This window comes from Cryptococcus neoformans, chromosome 10 (genome assembly GCF_000149385.1).
Source record: "Cryptococcus neoformans var. neoformans B-3501A chromosome 10, whole genome shotgun sequence".
NCBI lineage: Eukaryota > Fungi > Basidiomycota > Tremellomycetes > Tremellales > Cryptococcaceae > Cryptococcus > Cryptococcus deneoformans.
This window is the reverse complement of record NC_009186.1, coordinates 1,070,031-1,086,008: the sequence shown is the minus strand read 5'-3', so window position 1 is coordinate 1,086,008 and position 15,978 is coordinate 1,070,031. Positions and strand designations below refer to the sequence as shown.

General features: G+C 48.2%; 7 protein-coding genes across 7 annotated transcripts in view; 4 read left to right on the top strand and 3 right to left on the bottom strand.

Moving 5' to 3' along the window:
• Positions 1-917: 917 nt before the first annotated feature.
• CNBJ3470 (hypothetical protein) lies at positions 918-2,950 on the top strand (the record flags this gene model as incomplete). Its single annotated transcript, XM_767978.1, has 3 exons — positions 918-1,490; positions 1,542-2,601; positions 2,655-2,950. The coding sequence occupies 3 exons, from the start codon at positions 918-920 to the stop codon at positions 2,948-2,950; spliced, it is 1,929 nt and encodes a 642-aa protein (XP_773071.1).
• Positions 2,951-3,872: 922 nt separating this feature from the next.
• Positions 3,873-4,772, bottom strand: CNBJ3460 (hypothetical protein; the record flags this gene model as incomplete). Its single annotated transcript, XM_767977.1, has 4 exons — positions 3,873-3,891; positions 3,962-4,175; positions 4,261-4,434; positions 4,628-4,772. The coding sequence occupies 4 exons, from the start codon at positions 4,770-4,772 to the stop codon at positions 3,873-3,875; spliced, it is 552 nt and encodes a 183-aa protein (XP_773070.1).
• Positions 4,773-5,712: 940 nt separating this feature from the next.
• On the top strand, positions 5,713-6,471 carry CNBJ3450 (hypothetical protein; the record flags this gene model as incomplete). The annotated part of the gene is made up of 1 exon (XM_767976.1): positions 5,713-6,471. One exon carries the CDS (start codon positions 5,713-5,715, stop codon positions 6,469-6,471), a length of 759 nt encoding a protein of 252 aa, XP_773069.1.
• A 1,357-nt stretch (positions 6,472-7,828) lies between these two features.
• CNBJ3440 (hypothetical protein) lies at positions 7,829-9,078 on the bottom strand (the record flags this gene model as incomplete). Its single annotated transcript, XM_767975.1, has 4 exons — positions 7,829-8,212; positions 8,276-8,383; positions 8,548-8,676; positions 8,752-9,078. 4 exons carry the CDS (start codon positions 9,076-9,078, stop codon positions 7,829-7,831), a joined length of 948 nt encoding a protein of 315 aa, XP_773068.1.
• Positions 9,079-9,570: 492 nt separating this feature from the next.
• On the top strand, positions 9,571-11,005 carry CNBJ3430 (hypothetical protein; the record flags this gene model as incomplete). The annotated part of the gene is made up of 7 exons (XM_767974.1): positions 9,571-9,616; positions 9,714-10,037; positions 10,110-10,314; positions 10,439-10,529; positions 10,625-10,762; positions 10,850-10,897; positions 10,985-11,005. The coding sequence occupies 7 exons, from the start codon at positions 9,571-9,573 to the stop codon at positions 11,003-11,005; spliced, it is 873 nt and encodes a 290-aa protein (XP_773067.1).
• A 1,062-nt stretch (positions 11,006-12,067) lies between these two features.
• CNBJ3420 (hypothetical protein) lies at positions 12,068-14,420 on the bottom strand (the record flags this gene model as incomplete). Its single annotated transcript, XM_767973.1, has 8 exons — positions 12,068-12,247; positions 12,299-12,398; positions 12,454-12,797; positions 12,878-12,933; positions 12,996-13,238; positions 13,302-13,429; positions 13,487-13,710; positions 13,761-14,420. 8 exons carry the CDS (start codon positions 14,418-14,420, stop codon positions 12,068-12,070), a joined length of 1,935 nt encoding a protein of 644 aa, XP_773066.1.
• A 526-nt stretch (positions 14,421-14,946) lies between these two features.
• Positions 14,947-15,978, top strand: part of CNBJ3410 (hypothetical protein) — a gene marked incomplete at both ends in the record, with an annotated part of 2,257 nt that continues 1,225 nt past the window's right edge. Inside the window, 5 exons of the mRNA XM_767972.1 lie at positions 14,947-15,060; positions 15,156-15,196; positions 15,245-15,510; positions 15,561-15,878; positions 15,927-15,978. The exon at positions 15,927-15,978 is cut by the window's right edge and continues 724 nt beyond it. Coding sequence (XP_773065.1) covers positions 14,947-15,060; positions 15,156-15,196; positions 15,245-15,510; positions 15,561-15,878; positions 15,927-15,978 — 791 coding nt within the window. The remainder of the gene's footprint in view (positions 15,061-15,155; positions 15,197-15,244; positions 15,511-15,560; positions 15,879-15,926) is intronic.

Here is a 15,978-nt window from a genome sequence, read left to right as displayed (position 1 = left end):
AACGAACTCGATGCGCAGAACTCTGGGAATCGCAACAGGAAGCCATCCTACATAATCTCGGCGACACTGAACGCAAGCGACTCACCGAGAATGCCTCCAGACTCGGCCGAAGTTGGTTATCAGTTATCCCTTACCTTCAACCCCTGCGCCTTTCCAATGTCGAGATTGCCTCTGGTCTCCATGACCGCACCCTGGTCGGCTCCTCGATCCCTGTCTGTCGCTTCTGTGGGTCGGACTCACCTTTGGGTCACGACGAGCTTTGCCGCGCCCGCAACCCCTGGACCCAGCGCCGGCACAATGCCATCAACCGCGTCATCTATCAACACCTCAAACAAATCCAAGGTGCCACGGTTGAGATTGAGCCCCACACGCTGTCGGGACAAAGGAGAAACGACCTTCGGGTCAGAGGTTCCAGCGCTCTGGCCTTCACTGACTACGACCTGAAGGTTTACTCCCTCGGGGACCGAGACGCGAGGAGCACAGCCACCCCCAGCACCCCCAACAGCAAACTGGCCGGCTTCTGCTTGGACCGGTGCGTGAACTGGCTCGACAAGGTGGGTCAGGTCGTCTCGAAGAACGCTCCGAAAGTCACTGGTGGGGTCTTTAAACCGATCATCCTTTCCACTGGTGGCCTGATGAGCAGGAGCACAGCAGACGAATGGAAGGAGTGGAGGGAGGCGATGCCGGTGGGGGGGTTCGAGAAAATGGAGAAACGGATTGGTGTCGAGCTAGTAAAGGCAAGGGCGAGGACGCTGGTCTTATGAGGAAGAGGAGGTTGGATTATTTTTTCTTTTCTTTAAAAAGTTGTTTATTTAAGTAGTTTCTTTCATTCGGGTAACACACACGACAACCCAATAAATTAAACAACGAAAAAATGCAACCTCTATAACACCCTAGCTCCGTTCTCCGCTTTCTCAATGACCTCGCCCGATACAAAGGAACGAGAATGCGCGTCGACACGAGCTGCGGCACTAGCTCAACTTGCCTCAGGCTCGCCCTTGACTTCATTATCCCGCGCCTCTGCTTCCGACTCACCTTTATCTTCGCTCGTCTCATCACATCAAACACTCCCCGAAAATTCAAATTCCCCTCGTGACGATCCCATTGCATACGGCGGCCACCCTAAAAACAAAGACCGACCATATCCTCTCTCTCTCGTCCCCTTCGACCTCAGCGAACCTTATGAGGCCTCTGAATACCTCACTATCCGCTCCTACGATGAGACATGCCGATTTGACTATCTGGGCCAACCATGGGCCAATGAGTACAGGGACGGGATGATCGAGGACGAGCAGATGTTCGATGACAGTGTTTTTCGTCGCTATCTTGATCGGTTCATCCAAGAGAACTACAACCACATAACGAGGGCTACCGATTTCTTTCATCAGTCAAATTTGAAATCGGTCTTCTACAGCAGAAAGGACAAAGAGTGGGAGAAGCTAGATCTGGTGGATGCATACAGACGACAGACGGGAAAAGTCCTTGGAGTCGTGAGTCCTCGGGCTTGTGCAGAAGATGACTAGAGGCTTATGTGTCCGAAGCATTCTTCTTCACAAGACAGTCTCAGATCAAGAAATGATGGTGCCACTACTCCTGACGCCTCTCTTATCGGCGTTGTCAAAGATCTCAGCTGCTCATCGGGCTGGAAACGAACGCTTTATGCGGTCATCGAATTGAAGTGGATGAAACTAGCGACTTTTCTTATCGGCGAGGCTAAAAGACAAACCGACGAGAAAGCTCTCATTTACCTCTGCCAGGAAGGCGTGTTTCAGACTATGTGGTATATCATCTTGGGCTACGCCATCTCGGGTTGTATTTTCGGTCTCTCTATAGTCAATGAATACTTTTATCGGGTTGTGTATCTCTATCGAGACTCGACCCCAGACATTCCCGTACTTGCCCTAGAGGCAGATAGTGAGTTTTTGGAGAAAGCCAGACGACATTTTGGATATCTGCCAGATGGTTACTCTGTCGAGGAACTCGCAGAGCTGCAAGACTTTTGGTCGTCGCCTCCCAATTGTCTGATCAGCGACCGTGCCAACGCCATTTTGAATAAAGAGGCAAGGTATCACCTCGATGCGACCATCCTCTTGTTTCTTGCCCATGCAGCGGCACTTCCAGCGCAACGCTTCCTCAACGACCTGCCCCTCCCTTTTGCTCATCGTGTTCCTGTTGATGCGACCGCTCATTCAGCCGCCGACATGAGTTTGAAAGGATTAGAGGCTGGGAGCAGGCGACACAGTCTTCATTCGACCAAGAGGAACAAGCGCACATCGGCGACTTTGCATGATGAAGAGAAAGGTGAAGAGGACAAGCCGGGGGACGACAAGCCGCCTGGCAAGGATAATGATGGCTCGCAAGGCGGAAACTCCGGCCCTGGGGCCGATAACTCACGAGGCGGAGGGTCTGGTTCAGCCGGAGGGTCTCGTCCTGGCGGTAGGGGTGCAGGCGGAGGCTCCTCTTCTCGTCGTGCTGAGGCGTTTGACACTCGAACGTCCACTGCACCGCAAGAGTTCAGGGGGGGCCTGGAGAGGCTATCCGCTCCTAAGGAAATGTTGGACATGAAGACGTCCATCATGACCTCCCACCTCTCCAATGACCGTGAGCACCTTATAATCTTTCACGTTGCAGTTACGCTTACGAATCTACTGTAGGTGCCAGATGCTCTAGGGCTCCCTCCTCTGTCGACAGTGACTCCTCTGGACAGTCAGACTCGTCGTTTGACACGTCCTTCGACTCCAATAAGGGAGCTCTTATCCTTGACGATCTCCCCGACGACCCCCCCCAAATAGTCAACAAGTCCGACCCTGTCGATATCGACCTTGAAGATATCGACCCAGAGTCGGGCGAGCTTACGTTGGCGGCTTTTAAGGGCCGCCTAGCGATGCTCGGGGTACGGGTGAAGTTGGTGACTCGGGAGCAGATGGACGTCTTGTTGTCCCGGGGATGAGGAAACTGTTGAAGTGGAGGGTATCCGCGCCCTACGCATCCCTATTCGGCGATAGCCCGGCGTGCCTGTCTTTCTCTTTTGTTCTTCGTACCTTTCTATTCTTTTTTGTTCTTCGGCATTATTGCCCATATTCCTTATTGTTCTTCGGCACGATGTACGCTCAGAGCTCTTGTACTGCCTAATATATATATCAAGATCCCTGCATCATACATCATGCACCATCACTTCTTTTCTTGATCATACAATCGGATTCGCTCTCCTTTGGAAACAGCTTCGGCTGTTGAGTGGGTGGATAGAGGCGAGTGGAATAGTTGTTTGTTGTACATTTTGGAAGTTGTAAATCGGATAGACACTATTATCTTGTAGAGATATGTTGCGTGTACGTCATACAACCATATGTCGGTCTTAGAGGGCTCCAAGAGTAGCTTACGATTACAAAGTTGTCTAGTGGTAAGTAGGCCAGTCCGCAGGAGCTGTCGCCGCTGCCATATTCTCTGCGATAACCGTATTGAGTTCTAAAGAGTATGAGCAGAGACAACGGGAAGAACCAGAGAAGAATGCGTCTTCCACGTCGCGGTTTCTTATCGATATGACCCCACACTGTAGCGGAATTGAATGCACAATAGCGGTTACAATCGTACATATCACCTCCATGCTGCTGCTATAGAAAGACGGCAGCTGTAAGTAGTGGAGATGGTACGTAACGTAGAAAAGAACCGGAATCAAGTTACTAGTCAGTCTCGTTTCTGGCACGAGTTACAAGACCCTTCTATGTTAAGCCATTTAGCAAGTCGAATCATGCGCTTGGTAGCTGAAATTGGCGACATGCATACGGTTTAGATGAAAAAGCAGTAACAACGATGTCGCATATTCGTTTCAGCTTCCTACATCTCATCTATTTCACAAGAGTCTTCGACACTTATTACTTGCCACTTCCCGATCTATTGTCCAGCAGTCCCCATCAGCTTGGCAGTCTCGCTCGGCCCTTCCTTCCTCACCTTATCAACCTACCCCTGCACCACCCTACTCTCCTCCCATGGCATCCTCCCACTCTCAATCTTTCCACCCCTAATACACCTCGCAACCTCATCTGCTTCGTATGACATCCCATTCTTCCCATCATGGAGAGGGTGATGGTGAATGGTGGAAGTGATGGTGCCTTTGAGGCCGGGGAGCGAGAGGGTTCGGGGATGGATGTAGAATGTCTCGAATTGGAAAGGGGGATCTATATGGGAAGAAAGGGGAGGGAGAAGGATTAGGTCAGCGCGAGGGAAAAGGGAATAAATGAGGGAGCGAGAGATGTAACGTACAGGCAACGACCAAATCTCCTTCCTCACACTGCAAAACCGCGGCCAAATTCTCCTGTCCGGCATTATCCAAATCGGCATCAACATTCCCTGGCAAAGTCCCTTCCACTCCACCAATCACCTCGAATTGATATCTACTCCAGAACGAGGGTAAATAGTTTGATGGGTGAAGAGCACCTTGGGGTTTTTATCGGCGCTGATAGGGTGGCCGTGGACGAGGAGCATGGCCCAGACAGATGGGTGGGCAGGCATATCAAGGAGCGAGCCACCGCCGAGAGCTGGGTTGACCATTTGGCTGAGTCGGGCGAGGCTGAAATGGTATCAAATTAGTAATGATTATGGATTGTTAGACAGGGATAAGAAAGCGTACCGTCTATGTCCCAGCCCATGGAGAAATCGGCAGAAAAACGCTTGGGTTTACCGAGAATACCGGACTTGATGACTTCTTCAACGGCGTAGGCGATGGGTTGGAATCGAGTCCACACAGCTCTGCGACGTTGCTCATCAGCATACATGCTTACAAAGGAAAAGATGGAAGAGGGTAAAAGGAGAAGGAGACAAAGACAAATGACTCACTCCATAAAGAATTTTCTTTTCCTTAGCAATCTTGATTAACTCTTCCAACTCTTCGACTTCGAGACAAGCAGGCTTCTCGAGGACGTGTTTACCAGCCAACAGAACGTCTTTTGCGTTACGGTGGTGGAGGACATGTGGGGTGCCTACGTAGACGGCTGTAACATCCCTACTTGTGAGAACAGTACGTCAATACGCCTTATCATAGCATTTAAGATGATCCCAGATTGCGCACAGGATCGTTGTATATTTCCTCGTAAATGCCCCTCGGCTTGGCACCATCGAGAACACCATTCTTCACTCCCCAAGTCCATGATTTTCCCTCGGAGCTTTCCTTGAGCTTGTCAATGAACGATTGAGCGGAATGGACGGAGCAGGAGCCGACCGCGGCGATCTTGGGTGGTTGACATTCTTAGTGTTATGGCAGGCCGGGGTCGACGACAAGGTCGTGCGTACCAAATGTAGTGGAGATGCCACCAGTAGAGATGATATCTCAGTTGAGAGTGAATGGTGTCATTGTACGTGTCTGTGTAGATAAGATGGGTGTATGAGAATAAGATTCTCGACGAGAAGTGGTATAATTTAGATGGGAAGATATGACAAGGGTTGGAATTGCATTTCCGCCTTCCATTTCTTCGCCCCGATGACTGCCGGCACAATTCACTACAACGTCATCTGATTTTGCAAGACTTGACAACTGACTACAAGGCATGACGTAATATGTCATACAACAATTCGACGTATCATTCTAATAATAAATGTCAACTTCAGCTAATCCGTTGAGTTCGACACAAACTGTAACGAACTCCAAGGAATAAATAAAAGCGATTGGATTTTCAGTATCTTGGAGTCAAAATCGCATCTAATCCCAGTTTATCCACAATGTCTCCCAAGAAGATCCTTATAATCATGTCCGACGCGTCCTCAATCCCTCTCCACAAAACCTCTCAATGCGGAGAGACCACTGCAGACCAGAGCTCTGGCTTCTTCTTGATGGAACTGGCAAAGCCACTATCCAAATTCCTCTCGGCAGGCTGCGAAGTGACCTTCGCCTCCCCGCTTGGCAAGACTCCCACTCCCGACCCTACCAGCGAGAGCCTCGTGGCCTTCGCCTTGAATTTCTACGAACGCAAGCGTGAGAACGACCTCATCGCTAGGATGATGCGAGAGAACGGATTTGCGTCACCGAGGACCTTCCAAAGCATCTCGGATGAGGAACTGGATGGGTTCGCGGCCGTGTTTATTCCAGGTGGCCATGCGCCGCTGGCTGATCTAGGGGCCGATCCGGAGCTGGGAAGGATCCTTGCCCATTTCCATCATGAGGGGAAGCCGACGGCGGTGATTTGTCATGGGCCTTATGGGCTGTTGAGCACCAAGGCGACGCCGGAAGGGACGTTCTTGTACAAGGGGTACAAGATTACCTCGTGGTCTGATGCGGAGGAGAAGATGATGGAAACCCTGTGGGGAGGCGAGGTGCCAAGGGTGGAGAGTACTCTCCGTGAGGCTGGTGCTGAGATGGTTGAAGGACTAGGAGAGAAGATTGGCAGAATTACGGTGGATAGGGAGCTAATCAGTGGTGGCAATCCTCTAGCTGCGAATGCGCTAGCAGAGCAGGTTTTGAAAATGGTCGAGGCTCAGTAAAAACTGGATGGAAAGATTGTCTTATATCATCAAGGTACTATGGTTTATCTACCGCGCCGCAATTTCATTCTAGCAGATGCAAACCACTTCAGATAAATGAGACCATTCTAACTAACAATGTCTAACTCTCACTGGGTCTCACTATGTGCCGTCCTCCGAACTGAGTTTTTAATGAAGATGATGGGATGGAAAAGAAAATGAAAGCGAGCGGAGTATGAGAGGCAATCGAAAGCGAAGAACGGATAGCGGTGAACCTATACAGTAGTTAGCACTGACTGACTACCAGTGAAGAAATAAAATCACCATGCTGACGATAGGAAGGACTGCGATTCATGAGTGTTTTATCTTGTTAGGTGGATAAACATCGACTTCGCTGCAAACTCCCCTCCGTCCAACATCGTATACCCTCCATCGCTAGCTTTGCTTTCCATTGCTTGGTCCCTCTCGCTTCCTTGTGCTTGAAATGGCGTGCTGGTTTGACAGATTTCGGCCGCTGAAATGATTTTTTCAGTCGTTTTTCTCTCGCAAGGAATTTGAAAACTTTTTGTACTCTATAAGGAGGAATAAATCAGCAGATCCGACCCAAAATAATCCATATGGATAAGGACACTGTGGAGATCAACGCAACCTTGACTATCTTCCCCGATGCTTGTATACTTTTATGTCTATGGTATGTCAAAGGTGTGTTTCACCATGCAAACGTGAACTGAATATCATTAATAGGAGAAGCGGTCGCTAGTCATATGACCAATGTGTATCAACATTTTACCATACATAACTGCATAGCATTAGTACCTTTTGATAGAGGGAAAAGTAAATTAAACTTAGTTGTATGCATGCAGAACGATAAAAGTAATACCTCGCGAAATCCACACCATAGCGTGTTGAAAAGGCTATGCGGGTTCTCTGGGGGAGTTCGTCGGGAAATTTGGCTATGTGAAATTCGGCGAAAAACACCCCTGTTTCCAACAACTCACTTTGAGAAATTTTATTCTGTATTTCGGTGAGATAAAGATACGATTGGATATAGAAGCATCGTATCTTTTACCATGATGTCCATCGGGCACCATAATAACGCGTTGAAGATGGAAAGGGTCGGAAAGGAGCTGGCGCGAGGGTGCCGCTGTAGTTTGGTCCCATAAACAGCGTGCCCTCCAAACGTAGGCTTTTCATCAAACGTTAATCTGTTGTTGCCCACGACTTCGCATCAATTTTGTAATCATGTAGATCAAGGTACTGGCTACGTTGTTCATCAACAGTATAAGTCTATTTCAACAAATGAACATTTACACAACATTTCAACGGTCGTTATTCTCAATCACTCTTATCAAACATGATTACGTGTAAGCATATACTCTTAATCACCCAACCTCCTTCCTTCCCCAAAGAAAGTTTCCCCATATGTTGGAGGATAATCGTCATCCTCACTATACTCATCCTCAACAGTGTTGCGCCTATAGTCTCTATCATTCCTGACCACAGCATTTGCCATCTCCCTCCGCCTCTCATCATCCCTATCGACCACTTCCTCGGCCTCTTCGGCTTCCCCTCTCTCCCTTCTCTCCCTCTTAGCCTGCTCTTTGGTTTCTCGAGCTTGTCGTTCCCTCTCTGCCCGGATCTTTACAGATTCACGATCGGCTTCAATTTCGCGGAGTGCTTGAGCTCGGCGGGCGGCCTCTTCTTGGTTGTAATTGAGGAGCGATTGCGATGAGAGGTTCACTCTTTCTTTGAGAGATGTTAACTAGAATATTAATACACGAGGTTAGAGGGAATTTGGGAAGAGATCTGGTGAAAGTAGACGTACGTGGCCTTGAAGTATTTCTGCACCAATCTTGAGCTCGTGTGTCGACCGAAGTGTCTTCTCAAACACGTATATCTTGACGAAATCGACTGTCTTCGTCCGAAAGCCGAGCTATTCGAAGAATAGTATCAGTTTCCGAACAAACAGATAGCATAAGTAGTGGTAGCAAGAACCCCTGGATAAGATGGGCACTGTGGATTGCGAAAGGGTGACAAACGGCCAAGAACGGAGAACTGGGGGCTTGCAGTCTTTGGGGGGAGAGAGACATCACTTACAGCAATGATATAGTCATGGCCACCTTTCACCGACAAAACCTTCTTCTGCAACATGCCATTGGTGGCCTTGATAGTTCGGTACTTAGGATCATCGCTCGAAAGAATATTGTTAGCAATCTTCAATAATGTCTAGAAATGTCCTTGATTAGCACCTCCCTTAAACAATAGACATCGGCTGCGTCTCATGTCAAGGATTAAACCAACCTCAACAGCTTCCGCACTTTCTTTATAGCCATTATCCCTAACGATCCCGCGATCCAACAATTTCCCAAACTTCAGTTTCAGTTCCCTCTCCTCTTTATCCGTGAAGGTAGGTCTTGGACTCGCCCTTGAACCGGGGGGTGAGAAAGGGGTCTGTTCGGCGACAGTGCTTCCATTATTCGTTGCGGCTTGAGGAGCGGCGCCACTGACGCCGGGGTTTGAGGCGTGAGCGGATGAACTGTCGTATGAAGGTGGCGGGTTAAGTCGTGCTTGGACAGCGGCAAGAGCCGCTTCTCTTACACTAAGCCTAGGCTGGGATGAAGCGCTCATATACGACTATAGGTGATGAATTAAGGTGACTGAAAGGAGGAAAAAACGAGGTGGAAGTAGTGTTTTAGGTTCAGCTGACGATGAGGCTTCGAGGACGATCTCGTCACTCAGAGACAGCACGTGCCTGAGGCGCAGGCCTATACGTTATCACCGGCAGGATCAACTTTATGTCAAATAGGCATGTCGGTAATCGGACTGTTTGTTTCGGTCGCCGCCTGGACTTTTCCGTTTCCACCCCTGCCCAATCTGGTATCGCAGTCGCCGGGGCCCCTTTATCTGACGTAATCATTTGATCAGCGCGCCGAATAATCTAAGTCCCCCCTGTCACTTAACGCCCCTATTCTTCGTTCCCGTACGCCCGGACCAGTAGTTCAGGATCATCAATTGTTGTCCTCTTTTTCATCTTTCTTCTCTTCTTTTCCATCTAAATACTCCCCTTAAAAAATCTATATCTTTTTCCCTACCACGTATATTCACAGTCAAACTAACAACATGGATTATCTCAAAAAGATGGCTACGGAGCAGCTCGAGAACGCCCGTAAGTACTCAAGGAGCTGAAACGCTTCTACTTCGGGTTGATGTGGCCTCTCCCGATGATCGGTAGCTGATTTCTTTGGTGCTCTTTGTGTAATTAGTCAACGGTGGCCAGAACAACCAGCAGCAAGGTAATAACAACGACTCTTATGGCAACAACCACCAAGGCAGCCTCAACGACAACAATCAGCAGCAGTATGGTGGAAACCAGAACCAGGGCTATGGCCAACAGTCTGGTGGATATGGCCAACAGTCTGGTGGATATGGCCAACAGTCTGGTGGATACGGTCAACAGTCTGGTAGTTACGGCCAGCAAGAGAACTACGGCGGTCAGAACCAGGGTTACGGTCAGACTGGTGGATCCGAGTACAACCGTCCTCACGGTCAAGGCGGTGCGTCCTCCGGGAACTCTGGTTTTCCCAACAGTAAGTCCAAGTCCTTCTCTTGCATCTCCCTCTAAATCTTCTCTCGTTTATTGAATTTAATTCCTCTTATAGTCGACTCTAACACCGCCGTCAGCGCTGCCAACCAGCACAACTCTAATGGTAACGAGAACTCGTCCCTCTTCAGCTCTGCCCTGTCTTTCATCGGCAACATGAACAAAAATGACACCGATATTGATGAGGGAAAGGTTCAGAGGGATCACCAGCAGGCGTATGGCCAAGGTAACACTAGCGGAATGACTTCCAGCTCCCTCGGAGCGTAAGTCCTTTTTTGTCCTGCTTCATTTCAGTCTGGCGTTGGCGTTGGCGATGAAGATGGTGAGGGTGGTTGAGCAAGGCTTCTGAAAGGAAACGAAATCGTGCTGACCTTTACGGCTTGATAGTGCCGCTGCTATGCAAGCCCTCAAGTCTTTCACCTCTGGCGGTGCTGACACTTCCAGCAACAAGCAAGGCGGCGGTGACATGCAGTCCAAGGTCCGTTTCTTCTTCATTCCCTTACCTGCCAACCTTGCGACCTCTTCTCTCCTCTCAAAAAGCCTTTTGAACAGGAAGCTGACTAATGCGACTAGATTATGGGTATGGCCATGTCTGAAGCTGCCAAGCTTTTTGACTCTTCTGGAGGCAACGTCCAAGGCAACAAGCAGGACGCTGTCACCTCTGCTGGTCAGGTCATCATGAAGATGATGCTCAAGAGTCAGGTTTCCGGCGTAGGTATCCCTTTTTCAATCCCCAGACCACTTTTACTCCCTTAAAACATCTCCATATACGATATAAGGCTAATGTCATGACTGTAGATGATTGGTGGCTCTAACTCTGGCGGTCTTTCCGGTCTTGCAAATATGGTAAGTTTTTTTTTTTTCTCTCCATCTCTTTATACCACCTTACTCTTGTGATAAATGAAGCTGAGCTCGCGTTCCTTTTGATACTAGGCCTCCAAGTTCCTTAACTAAGCTACCTCATGGAATCAGTGGAAGGGAATGGAAGATTGATATGAAGATTTATGGTGAAGTTGATGTTAAGTTTATACGTTTCGCTATGACACGGTATGACAAAATCAATCTCCTATTCCTTTCTTGGTTGATAAAATATTGGACATCGCGCAGCAGCTAATCCGTATTCTGGATCTATTTCCAAACGGCAATGCCACTTCTCTCTACAAGTGCGACACACTCAATGGTTCGCAAAAGAAACGGTAGGAAGGTCTCGATAAATAACTTCAATCTACTCTCAAGACGAGAGGAGAACAGAGCTGTAAATAGATCGTGCCTTCCATTAAACTTGAATCAATATCTCTCATGGAGCAATCCCAAAGAGGAAGGAAGATGAGCAAGCAAGGACATTATAAGAGAAGCAAGGTGACGTATACAAATGTTATGGAGGGCCGATAGGGGGTGTCGGCGGGGCCTGTTTCCCTCCCTTCCTCCCCTCTTCCTTCCACGGCGACCACGTCTACAGTACACGTTATATATAATGGAATCTGTTGCATGACTAGACTTCAAGTGTTTTAGACCTTTTCGTCTGGCCCCTCCCCTCCTTTTAGGCCCTTTATTTAATCATCGCTTGATCGTCTAAAGGAAGGAAGAACGACTCTAACACAGGGGCATTGATGGATGGCCAACCAGTCATCAAGAAACATATATTAGCAGTCACATGGATAGTGGGATGTTAGGTACTGTAAATAGGATGTGGGAAGTTGTTTGTTTACCCAATAGGAGCTTATGCCCCATTGCCAGGTAGTAACCCTAATCATCGCACTGGATTGCCCTTACAATATAGCAGGAGTATAACTGTTGCGAAATTGTTTGCATTTGGTGTACTATAAAATGCTGTCTACTTACATCCATAAAATGCTGTCTTCTTACATCCAAATCTAAATCTAAATCTCTGTGATCCCTATACTCACCCATTGTCTTTCACTTCTTCCAACCCCTTCAATCCCTATCTACTACTCCATGAACCCCCGTTTTACCCCATCCCATCTAAATACTTCTTCTTTCTCCCTCTCGATCCTCTCAGTTTTCCTTCTCCCTCTCGATCCTTTCTCTCTCCTCGCGCATTAAAATTTTGGAATACTTGGAGTGGGCACGGATGACAGTACCTTTGTAGAAGGCAATAAAAGGTACCGTGGCAAGAATGAGGGCGACAACACCCCATGTGAAGATTGTCCATCGGGGTGTTATAGCGATGTACATCTTTTTTTATGAGCGACGCCAGCGACGAAGTAGAATAAGAGAAGGACGTACTTTGACAGTGAACATTGAAAACGCACCTCCAAATGCGTTTCGGAGGAAACTTTGGGCTGCTATGGCGGAAGAGGCGTATGAGCCGTAACATTCTGACAGACTAGCAGATAATAATCAATAATCAGGTGGGGGGCACGTGGAGAAATCAGACTTACTACACGAAAGCACTGATGTAAATAGTCAAACAGCTGGCAATAATGATGACGATCCCAATACAAGGCACCAGCCAATAAATGCTCTGAAGACTTGTGAACCCGAACAAGAAACAACCCAAAGGAAAAGTTATTCCGGCGACCATTGGGGCGTAAAGTCGAGCTTCGACACCGTCCAAATGGAAACGACGACGGTAGATTGCGTCCTGGACAAAATTAGCAAAGAAGCCGATAAGAGCGCCAATCACGATGGAGAGGTAGATGAGGCCGATTTGATTGGTGGAGAAACCGTAGATATTTCTAAACACATAAGGGAGACCGCCGATTTGGATGTATAAAACTCCCCACTGTCGCCAGAAAGTTTGGTCAGCCTTTTTTAAGTAGAGGCGGGCGTGCGGTAATGAATTGCAGAAAAGGAATGACGCACAGCGATAGACATCCAAAGAGCAAAGAAAGCAACAACTGGTTCAACGATGAGGAAGGCTACGCAGTGATTTGACATCAATAACGATCTGCAGGAGTCAAAAGGAGGGAAAGGTACATACTGAATGGTCTGAGGGCACTCGTGCGCATAGCTTCCCATAATCCAATCCTATTCATTTCACTCCTAGCTGTGAACCTGCCTATTACCCCGTCTGGAGCTTGGAAGAGATTATGATAGCCTTTTTCATGGTTGTCTCCAGATTGGTGCTCCTTGCGAAGTTTTGCAGCTCGTCGACGAAGGATGACGGATTCACGTGTCTCTCGCATAATGAGTAGGATGAATGGGAAGAGGGCACCAATGGTCACTATTCGGGTTACGAGAGTTAGCCCCTGTATGTGAAGAAATAAAGAAACGGTAGAATACGCACTTGACTGTAACCACCATATCCACCTCCATTCCAAACGTGGGGTCGATTCAACCCATGCATAAATAACTGGACCCATACCACTCCCTGCGATTGCTGCGAATGCAAAAACTGCCGATGGCAGACCTCGCCTGTTTCATCCTTGTTAGCAGAAAAGTACGATAAGGAAATTAGGACGAAATGCGCACTGGACAGGGAGGTAGATATCCGCAATGGTGCCGCCCACCAATGTCGAGCCTACACTTCCAGCACAACCTTGAATGATTCGAGCGATTAACATGGTCGCGAGATTTTTGGCTGCCGCCATCATGATGTGGAAAACAAGGAATATGAAGACTGCGGCGACGTACGTCCATCGTCTGCCGAATTCTTCAGAGAGAGGTGCGAGGATCATTGGAGTTATGGCGAAGCCCTATATCTATATTAACAAGACGTGGCAGATGAAAGTGACAGAAATCTCACGAAACAGTAGATACCGAGCCCGACGGCCGCAATCTCGGTGGAGATACCTAAATCTCTACACATTGAAGTCTCCCCTATGGAGTACGCCGAGACATTCACGCTGGTTAACAGAGTGAAGCATGTCGCTACTGCCGTGATACCAAGCTTGCGAGCTCGAGAGAAGAAGAAAGGGTTATGTGGACAGCTTGGAGGGAACGATACCCATATAATGCGGGGAACGGTTTCGGAAACTCCGGCGGAAGCTCCGACCGAGGATGTGGTGGATGGATAATGAGATGGATCGAGTTTGAGGGCGTTGAGGAGGTCAGGAGCGAGTTCGGGTCCCCAGCTACATCCTGGTGGGAGCGAACTACTTTGAAACTCGGGAGGTGTCTCTTCGCTAACGGTTCTTGTTGAGCTCGCGCAACCATCATTGTATAGTTGTTTGCCCTCGTCCGTCAGATCAGCTTTCTCATTGCCCTCATACTTACATCGCAAAGTGAGGTCAGGAGAAGCTTGAGGAATGGCGGTGGAGGTTGCCGGAATTATTGGATCAGCGGCTGCTGACTCTTTTTGGATTTGGTCTTGACAGGTAGTAGAAAGTGGGGGGCAGGCATCGGAGTCGGGCACCGGAGCGGAAGTAGATGGTGGCGCCTTTTCTCCAGGAGGAACAGAAGGCATTGTGGGCTTCCGAGAGTATGTTGATGGTAGGTATAATATAAAATATACAAGGAATCAATACATGTCAACATTATCTATATCTGTCACTTAATGGACGAGTCGAGATTAAAAAAAAAAGACAATTAGAAAAAAAAAAAAAAACATATCCACCTCGAGTCCCATCTGGGATTTCGTGATGACGCCGCCAAGATGTGGAGGTCCTATTATCACCTTAATTATGTATTTTTTTAGCGCCTGGCGAAAAATGATGGTCGGGACAAAAAAAGTGGTGGAGGTCGTCGGCGGTTATGTCCGGTCAATCGGCCGAACTTTATTTACACGTCAGCGCTTCATTTCTTCTTCTTTTTTATTATTATTATTAGTATGGTACAACAACGGCGGCGGCAGCAGCCACCAGCAGCAACGGGCGTTGATTGTTGTAGTATAGCCGCCGCTGGCTGCTGAGACGTCTTCAAAGCGTAAAGTAACTGTTTTCGAGATGTTTTAACAACATTACCTGTTTAATACATCTTTAAAAGTGGCCACCATGACCCGTATATCAGCTCTTCTCGCAACAATACCTCTGCTTGCCCAAGCAGTCTCAGCGGCCACAATTGAGCATTGGTGGAACATCAGCTACGCTGTGGCTAACCCCGACGGAGTGGGTATCTCTCTCTTTCTATTCTCCGACTAGTCGTCCTCTCTCGTATTTCGGATTAACAGATAGTTTAAGATGGATAGCTGACGTTTTCACAGCTTTTTGAAAGAAGAGTAATTGGTGTCAATGGTTCATGGCCGTTAGTCTTTTTGTCGTAAATTGCAATCTGCTAGCTCATTCTGCGCAGTCCTCCACCATTGCTGGCAACCCAAGGAGACACCATTCTCATCCACGCATACAATGGTCTCAACGATCCCAATATCGGTACCGCTTTGCACACTCACGGAATATCCTTCAACGGCTCGAACTACTATGACGGAGCGGTCGGAATCACGCAGTGTTCTATACCGATGGGTGAGACGCTGGATTATGTGATTGACACGAATTTACAGGCGGGCACGTTTTGGATGCACGGACATTACTTGGGACAGTACGTTGACGGGTTGAGATCTCGTAAGTTTCCGTTGACCGATAACGATAATTTTTAAGCTGATGTGGAATAGCCCTAGTAATTGAACCTCAAAACGCCACAGGCCGCTCGGACGACCTGACTTGGGACGATGACTACACCTTGGTAGTCTCCGATTGGTACCACCGCCAACATCTGGATTTGTTGACCAACGATTTTTTGACATGGGAGAACCCTACGGGCGCGGAACCAGTCCCAGACTCGGCTGTCATCTATCTCGTCAAGGACGGCAAGTATTATCCTTCGGCCGAAGACGTGGCGAATGGTGCTGCGGTTAGCGACAACTTGAGTATTCCATTTGAAGCTGGGAAAAAGTACAAGATAAGGGTAATAAACATGTCTGCTTTGGCTAGCGAGTTTTTTCTTTTATCCCTGACGGCGCATCGCTAATAATCTGTAGTGTTCTACATTGCGCTTGACCAACACGACATCAACATTATTGAAGTTGACGG